The 9,167-nt window shown below is 51.8% G+C and overlaps 1 protein-coding gene across 2 annotated transcripts in view; it reads right to left on the bottom strand.

The window, feature by feature from the left end:
* Positions 1-8,315, bottom strand: part of GPT2 (glutamic pyruvate transaminase (alanine aminotransferase) 2) — a 49,398-nt gene extending 41,083 nt beyond the window's left edge. Inside the window, exons 1-2 of one of the 2 annotated variants that reach the window (XM_011961661.1) lie at positions 7,361-7,889; positions 7,118-7,225 (exon numbers count right to left, since the gene is read on the bottom strand). Coding sequence is in view for 1 of the 2 variants with exons in the window: in XM_011961660.1 (XP_011817050.1) it covers positions 7,731-8,201 (471 nt within the window). In the remaining variant the exon portion in view is untranslated. Of the gene's footprint in view, positions 1-7,117; positions 7,226-7,360 lie in introns of both variants that reach the window. The other variant, XM_011961660.1, reaches the window with a different exon arrangement.
* Positions 8,316-9,167: the final 852 nt, after the last annotated feature.

Genomic DNA, 9,167 nt, shown 5'->3' with positions numbered 1-9,167 from the left:
AGGGAACCCTGCACACTGTTGGTGGGAATGTAAATTGGTATAGCCATTATGGAAAACAGTATGGAGGTTCCTTGAAAAACTAAAAATAGAACTACCCTAAGATCCAGCAATCCCACTGCTGGGTACAGATCTGAAGAAAATAAAATCAGTATCTTGAAGAGATGTCTGCACTCCCTTGTTCATTGCAGCACTATTCCTAAGAGCCAAGACAAGGAACCAACCTAAGTGTCCATCAGGTTGATGAATGGATAAAGATATGGTACATATACACAATGGACTATTATTCAGCCATTTAAAAAAATAAGAAAATCCAGTCATTCGCAAAAGTATGGATGAACCTGGAGGACACTATGTGAAGTGAAAAAAGCCAGATACAGAAAGACAAACACTGTATGATCTCACTCATATGTGGCATCTAAAAAAGTTAAACTAATCTAAAAAAGTTGAACTAATAAAAGCAGAGGTGATAGCTGCCAGATGCGGGGTTGCGGGAGTGGAAATGAGGCAATGTCGGCCAAAGGGTACAAACTTTCAGTTGTAAGATGACACATTTTGCATGTTCTCACTTATTTGTGGGAGCTAAAAATTTAAAAAACTGAACTCATGAAGATGGAGAGTAGAAGGATGGTTCCTAGAGTCTGGAAAGGGCAGTAGGGGTGGGTGGAGGCAAGTGGGGATGGTTAATGGGTACCGAAAAGTAGAAGGAATGATTTAGTATTTGACACCACACAGGGTGACTATAGTCAATAATTGTATATTTTTTTAAAAAGCTAAGAGTATATATAATTGGATTGTTTATAAGACAAAGGACAAATGCTGAAGGGCATGGATACCTCATTTACCCTGATGTGATTCTTACACACTACATGCCTGCACCAAAATATCTGGTGTACCCCATAAATAATACATCTACCACCCGGGCGCAGTGGTTCACGCCTATAATCCCAGCACTTTGGGAGGCCGAGACAGGCGGATCACAAGGTCAGGAGATATTAGCCGGGTGTGGTGGTACGCACGTGGAGTACCAGCTACTCAGGAGGCTGAGGCAGGGGAATCCCTTGAAGTCGGGAGGCGGAGATTGCAGTGAGCTGAGATTGCACCACTGCACTCCAGCCTGGCAAAAGAGCAGGACTCCATCTCAAAAAAAAAAACTACCATATACCCACAAAAATTAAATAATTTTTAGGTCAGGCGTGGTGGCTCAAGGCAATTTTAACATTGTCTTGAGATTACAATAAAGGGGGCTGAATTTAGCCTCCAGAAACTTTCATTTCATTGTTTCTTTAAAAAATGCAGGCCGGGCACAGCGGCTCATGCCTGTAATCTCAGCACTTTGGGAGGCTGAGGCAGGAGGATCACCTGAGGTCAGGAGTTTGAGTGAGCCAAGATCACGCCACTGCACTCCAGCCTGGGCAACAGAGTGATACTCTGTCTCAAAAAAATAATAATTTTTAAAAATATGAATAAGTTCTGGGAATCTAATGTACAGCATGGTGACTATAGTTAATAACACTACATTTTTGGCTGGGCACGGTGGCTCATGCCTGTAATCCCAGCACTTTGGGAGGCCATGGCAGGTGGATCACCTGAGGTTGGGAGTTCGAAACCAGCCTGACCGACATGGAGAAACCCCATCTCTACTAAAAATACAAAATTAGCTGGGTGTGGTGGCACATGCCTGTAATCCCTGCTACTCGGCAGGAAAATCGCTTGAACCGGGGAAGCAGAGGTTGGGGTGAACCGAGATCACGCCATTGCACTCCAGCCTGGACAACAAGAGCGAAACTCCATCTCAAAACCAAAACAAACAACAACAACAAAAAGCCAAAACAAAAAACCTGTATTTTTTACTTGAAATTTGCTGAGAACAGGACTGAAATGTCTCAGGTGCACACACACAGATGGTGACTGTGTGGTAAAGGATGGAATATTAATAATTGACTGTGGTAATCATTTCCATGTCTTATTACATATACAATGTATAAATGTCAAACCACCACACTGTGTCCCTTGAATATATACAATTTTTCTTTGTCAATTATATTTGTCTCCCCCTCAATAAAAATGGGGAGAAAAAACCAGGCACAAGGCTGTTTCCTTATGCCAGGGATGGCTCTGGTCACTTTACATGGCCTGTGGGCAGAAAGGCTGGCAGAGAACTTTCCTCCAATTCAACAAATACTGGTCACCCATGCCCCAGTGACAGCCATGAGCGGCACAGATGACACCGCCACCCTCCAGAGCTCAGGCTGGTAAAGAATAAGAATGGGGTGCGGGGAAGGAGAAGGGCAGGGCGTGGGAAAGAGGACCTGCAGGCCCCAGCCCTAGGAGCATGACGTGAAAGTGCTCCTGGGCTCCTGATCCCAAAAAGGGCACTGACTGGGGCTAGGGCGGGCAGAAAGTCCTACAGAGAGCTCCCGCAAGACGTCCCAGAGACAAACATCAACTAGACCCACAGTCCCAGGAAACAGGTTCATTTCACAGCTGAGGCTCAGCACAAGATCCGGTCCCAAAACAGAAAGACAAGAGAAACCAGAAGAAACTGGAGCTGCAGCTATACACGTCTGTGACTGAGAGCACAGGCGAGAGTCCCCAAGGCTGAGCTGCCAGATCACTGAGGCAGGGAAGGCAGGGTGTAGGCCCCTGAACTCTGGGCGTCCGTGGGGTGGTCAACTATAGAAGCCCAGATTCGCAAGGCAGAAGCAGGGGTGAAAGCTGAATAAATTCCAAACAGGAGAGTGGGAGTTGCTCAAAACAGCAAGCAGCTTGCCCAGGAGGAAAGAGCAAGCCCCACAGAGCACTTCCCAGACCCAGAGCCTCAGGAGGTAGGAAAGACAAGCGACTCTCAGAACTTCCTATCCCTAGACCACTCTCATTAGCTTGAGAAGGAAGACCTGGCAGTTCTAATTAGCTTCACAGCTGTTCAAAGTATTATCCTCAAAGTATCAAAGACTCAAACCAGTCTTTCAGAGAAATAAACTGGTCACATTTTGCAGATGAGTAAACCAAGGCTGAATGACTTGTCTGAGGCCCATAGCACACAAAGGCAGAGCCCAGCATGTGTGGTGACTGACCTGGGCAGGCTGGGTAGATGGAGGGTTCATCCTATTGGAAGCCTGCACTACAAATTTTAAAGTAGCATCTAGACCAAGCACAGTGGCTCATACAGGTAATCCTGGCACTTTGGGAGGCTGAGATGGGAGGATCACCCAAGGCTAGCAGTTTGAGACCAGCCTGGACAACATAAGCAAGATCCCATCTCTACAAAAAAGGAAATTAGCCAGAATGGGGGCACACGCCTGTAGTCCTAGCTTCTGAAGAGGCTGAGGCGGGAGGATCACTCGAGCCCAGGAATTTGCAGCCACAGTGAGCTATGATTGCACCACTGCACTCCAGCCTAGGAGAAAGAGTGAGGCCCTGTCTCTTAAAACAAAATTAAATTAAATTAATAGCCTGGGCAACATGGCAAACCCTGTCTCTACAAAAAACTGCAAAAATTAGCCAGGCATGTTGGCATACGCCTTGTGGTCCCAGCTACTCAGGAGGCTGAGGTGTAAGGATCGCCTGAGCCCAGGAAGTCGAGGCTGCAGTGAGCTGAGATTGTGCCACTGCACTCCTGCCTGGATGATACAGCTATGGAATCCTTTCGCCAGGTGCTCTGCAAACAGTATGGGCTGTTTGGCTGAACAGCTATAATTAACAATAATTAGTATTATTATGTAATAATAATTACAAAAGAAAAAGTAGCTGGGTGTGGTGGCTCACGCCCACCCATCCAGCACTTTGGGAGGCCAAGGTGGGAGGATTACTTGAAGCCAGGAGTTTGAGACCACCCTGGGCAACATAATAAGACCTGGTCTCTACAAAAAATTTAAAAATTAGCCAGGCATGGTGGTGCACACCTGTAGTCCAAGCTGCTCAGGAGGCTGAGGTAGGAGAATGGCTCGAGCCCAGGAGTTCAAGGCTGCAGTGAGTCATGACTGTGCCACTGCATTCCAGCCTAGGCAATAGAGCAAGATCCTGTCTTTTAAAAAATAAAGTAGCATCTGGTGGGGTGCAGTGGCTCACACTTGTAATCCCAGCACTTTGGGATGCCGAGGCAGACAGATCACAGTCAGGAGTTCAAGACCTGGCCAACACGGTGAAACCCCGTCTCTACTAAAAATACAAAAAATTTAGCTGGGCGTGGTGGCGGGCACCTGTAATCCCAGCTACTCAGGAGGCTGAGGAGGGAGGATTGCTTGAACCCAGGAGGCGGAGGTTGCAGTGAGACGAGATCGTGCCACTGCACTCCAGCCTGGGTGACAGAACTACACTCAGTCTCAATAAATAAATAAATAAATAAATAAAGGAGCATCTAAATGCCACAGAAAATGAGTGAGATTCACCACCTGTGTTTGGCACATACAGGGTTTCCAATCTTAGTTCTTAGCTAACTATAGCCACGTGCCTTAGCACTCTCTGCCTTTACCTTTGTTTGGATGCAACACACACCGACATGACCAGTAACCGTCAGTCTTTCCCTCAGTTCTGAATGTCTGCCCTGACTGTTGCCTTACAACTAGAAGCAAAGCCATTCCTGTCTCCACTTGTACCAATCCCCAACCCCCATCCCCCAATAAAGCAAGGGAAAAAGTAGGTTGAGAAAGAACTGTCAGATCTTTTCAAAACTCATTTTAATTGCAGCTTATTTTTAAGTGCTGCTTGCAGTGAACACCAGGATCTGAAAAGCTAAGATAGGTTCTCCCCTTTGGAGCTGCTCTCAGGGAGAAGCAAGGCCCCTCTAAGAGCACAGAGCTGGGGTTGCAGGAGAACGGCCCTTTTCACAGCCCTTAGCCCACCTCCCCGCCTCCTTCAGGCTCCATTGCCAGAGAAGCAGAGAGGACAGGGATTCAGCTCAGCCAGCCACCCAAAGTCAAACACCAGAGCCACATGCCCAAACAGCCCGCATTGTTTGCAGAACACCTGGTGAAAGAATTCCATAGACAGCATGAAGTCCTTGGTACCACCAAGAGTCACCTTGAGTCCCCAAGGACAGTTTTGAACGGACAAGGAGGTATAAAACTGAGGACAGGGAGAACCCTGGCCCAGCCAGGCCACATCTGTTTATACTTTAGGGAACCTGAGGTCCAGAATGGATATAGGATTCACCCTAAGTCACCCTACTCCCTACAAATCCTAGCCCATCAAATCTCTAACCAATCAGTTTTTTTTTGTTTGTTTGTTTTTTGAGATGGAGTCTCGCTCTGCGCTCTGTTGCCTAGGCTAGAGTGCATCTCGGCTCACTGCCACCTCCACCTTCCGGGTTCAAGCGATTCTCCTGCCTCAGCCTGCCGAGTAGCTGAAGTTACAAGTGTGTACCACCAGGCCTGGCTAATTTTTGTGTTTTTAGTAGAGACAGGGTTTCGCCATGTTGGCCAGGCTGGTCTCGAACTCCTGACCTCAGGTGAACCACCCACCTCAACCTCCCAAAGCGCTGGAATTATAGGTGTGAGCCACCGTGGCCGGCCTCTAACCAACCAGTTTTGATCACGACAGTTCAAAACAGAAGTAGAAAAACCAAAGCTGCACAAAGAGAAGGCAAGCCAGAAATAACTAAAAAGAAAGGACGGGAAATGTGGCTCTTGCAAGAAGGGCACTGTTTAAGCTGGCAAGGAGAAGCAAGGCTGTCTCCCAAGAAGGAAGGGTTTCAGTGAGGCTATCTAAGCTGGTCTAGCCAGCACCCACAGCCAGCGAACTGAGACTCACAGTGAGAAGAGAATGAGAATGGATGCGCTTGAATGAAAGTACCAGAATGTAGGTGGCCAAAAAAACCCAACTAACTCAGGAGTAGGATATGGGGGTGTGGAGCTTCTGTCTCAGAAATCAGAGATGTCCCTGGCCCAGTAACCAAGATATTTGCCCACCTGCAATCATCAAGCCACACTCCTGCTGGAAACCCTTTCTGGTTCCCACCTCCAACCAAAACGCACCACGACGTCCTAATCCCAGCACACAAGACTCCAGTCCACCTTTTCTGTCTCATTCACCTCCCACATCTCTCTGTTAGCGTTCCACTAAAGCAACAGCCCCCTTCTCCAAATGCCCAGAACTCCCCAACTTCCTGCCGTTGCTCACAGCACTGCTCCCACTTGGAAGGCTCTCACATACTCTGCCTGCTAAAAAATCCCAACACATTCTTAAAGAATAGGGGGAGGGGGACTCAGGCTCAGAGAATAACAGAGCAGTCAGATTCCTCAAGGCAAAGACAGTGCTCTTCTGTCCTCATCATCCTCAAGCCTCATGGAGCCAACACAGGAGCTGCTATTTAGCAAAAGGCAGAGGTAATTCCTGGAACCCCTGCCAGTTCTGGAACCAGAGAAATCAGCTGTAACGTGATAAACCGGGAACACATTAATCCCAGCTGTGTTTTAGCAGGGAGGCTGTTGCCTCAAGGAGGGCCAGCTCCAGCCTGCCAAACAGCAATAGCCCGTGTTCTCTGCTGGGCCCACCTCTGGGCCAGGGAGGCACAGAAACAAAGCCAGCCTCCTCTCGGCCAGCTTCAAACTTAGCCCTGCAAGGAGTCCGCAGGAGACTGGACTCTGACTTGTCCAGTTCACTGTTTTGAGTCAGCAGAACTGAGTGTCTCAACCAGGTCTCAGGAGGCCAGGAGCTCATTAAAACCCCCAAGTCCTCACCGGAATGGAGTCAAGTGTCATGATCCCCCTGAAACTTACTGCCATGCATTCATGCGGCACTAAGTGATCTGGGTGAGGGCAAGATCAAGGAACCCTCCCTCCCACCTCAATTCTCAGTCAGACTCTCTCTAGCAAGCAGCTGGGTGATTATTAGCTTCTTACAAATCTTAGGAGTATTTACTTTTTAAGATAACCCCTCTCGGCTCTGCCTCCTGAATTCCACCCAGGCTAGAACTCTCTCCTACAGGGACCCCTCTATCACCCCAACCCCAGACATCCTGGTTGTGGAGAAGCAGAAATCCTTCCTGGCTGTGGGGTCACCTTACATGAAGCTATAAACTCAAGCCAAGATCCCAGCCAGCCGGCTGGCCACCAAGGTGAAGAAAGTCCCAGGGCCCCCTTACCAAAGCCGGACAGGCCCAACCCTCTGGTTCCCCCACCTCGGTGACTGTCACCAGATCAGAGAAGTGGCTGGTCGGCCAAGGCTCCAGAGGGGCCTAAAGGAAGGGATCTGCCGACTCTTCCGGGAATCAGGACTGGCAAAGACCCTAAGGGCCAAAGACACGGAGAAAGACCGGGGAACAGACCCAAGTTTCCGCAGAGCGCCCCCCGGCCCCCCATCTCCCCTCCTACCTAAAATGGTTTCCCTCCCACCACCCCATTCCAACCCTCTTCCTTTTTACTTTCTTCCAAGAACCTATCACTGAGACTCTACTGCTTCTTTCTTCATTCGCTTATGTTCCTCCCTCCACTGGACCTTGGTTCCACGAGGGTAGGGCAGACACACAACGTGCGGTGCCTGGCAGCACCGGCTGCTCAACAATTGAATTCAATTCAACAAGTGAACCGTATTGCAAGGCCTCACTGAGTGCCGGGTGCTGGGCACCAGTGAGTGAAGGGGCAGGAGGAGGCATTCTCTCGTTTTAGCCAGGCTTGGCTGACTGAGAAGCTGGCCATGGGGGTGGACGTCGTGGGGAGGACCCCAGCTGGGGCTGCTGCGGTTTTTCCCTTGCTCAGCGGCCCCAGCCTCCCGGAGGCCCGGCGCGCGCTCACCCGCTGCAGCTCAAGCTCGATCTCGCCGGCCTTGAGCACGATGGGTCCCCGCACCGCGTACTCCACCGCCTTCACCTGCGGGTTCATGGACTCCAGCGTGAGGATGCGCTCGCGCCGGCTGCGCTCGGGCCGCACCTTGAGCACCGCCGAGGCCTCGGCGGCCGCGCTGCTCTGACTGCGGCCCCAGGAGCTGGGGGTCCGGGGACCACAGCCCCGCCGGACCAGCGCCGCCGCCCGCTGCATCGTGCGCTTGCGGAGGGAAACCTTGGCACAAAAAGAGAAAGAGAATAGACACGTCGCGCACTGTCCTAGGCGGGCAGCAGTCCCACACACAAGCCCAGCCAAAGGCTCTTTCAGCGAGCGGTGCCAGCCTGGCTTCGGTCCCCCGGCGACCGGGACCCTCCACCGCGCCACTGAAGCACCAACGCGCACCCAGCCGGGTTTCGCAAAGGCTGCGCCCAAGGCATGCATGCAACGTGCCTGTCGCCCCTGGTAGGCCCTCGCTGCGCCGGGTTAGCTCGCGCGCCTGGAGCAGCTTCCCGGCCCCGGCGCCCGCAGCCGCATCCCCGCACCCGGCGCCCGCGCCGCCCGGCCCCTGCGCTCGCACACCCACCGCCGTCGGGGCCGCCCCGGGCCTGCGCGCTGCCTCCTGGGCCCTGTAGTTCTCCTGGCCGCTCCGGAGCAGCTGCGGAGAGCGAAGCGAACTACAAGTCCCACAGCGCCCCGCGACGGGCCGGACGGGGACCGGACAGTAGGCGGGAGTGCTCGTCCGAACGTGGCGGGGTCTGGGCGGGCTCATTGTCCCAGCTGAGGGGCTGGAGATCCCGGAGGGGCCCGGCAGGGGCCGTGCTGTCTGTCGCGTCCGCGAAGCTAGAGCTGTTGGCAGCCTCTCCCTAGTGGCGCGTCCGCCCCCCACCGCCCTCACTGCCAGCACCTGCGAGGACGCAGGCTGCTGGATGGTGTAGTCATCGCCCCGAGTTTCATCATCCAAGGCCACACGGTGCCTGCGGCTGCCCACCGGAGCTGGCAGGAAGCGGGGTGAGGAGTCTGGGACTTGGCCACGCCGCCCTGACTCCCGAACGCCAGCTTCCTTCTCAGCAAGATGGGGATCTGCCCATGGCCTCTGAGGGTTATTGTGAGACTTCAAGGACCATCTGCCAAGCGGTCAGCTTTTCCCGACCACTCCGTCTGACCCCCGACCTCCATCACTAACGTTTTATTTTCTACCTAGCATCTGAAATTATCTTCGGTTACTTTTTACTGGCTTATGGTTTACCTCCCCCGACTAACCGTGCGAGCTGCAGAGGAGCAGGGGCAGTGTCTTTCTTGTTCATGGCATTCGCAGCACCTCTAACAGTTCCCGCCACAGAGGAGCCACTCAGTAAATATTCGTTGAAGAATGAATGCCCAGCACAAGGGGGCTATTTTGTTTGGTAA

This window comes from Colobus angolensis, unplaced genomic scaffold (assembly GCF_000951035.1).
Source record: "Colobus angolensis palliatus isolate OR3802 unplaced genomic scaffold, Cang.pa_1.0 Scaffold561, whole genome shotgun sequence".
Classification (NCBI taxonomy): Eukaryota; Metazoa; Chordata; class Mammalia; order Primates; family Cercopithecidae; genus Colobus; species Colobus angolensis.
This window is presented reverse-complemented; position numbering and strand designations above follow the sequence as displayed.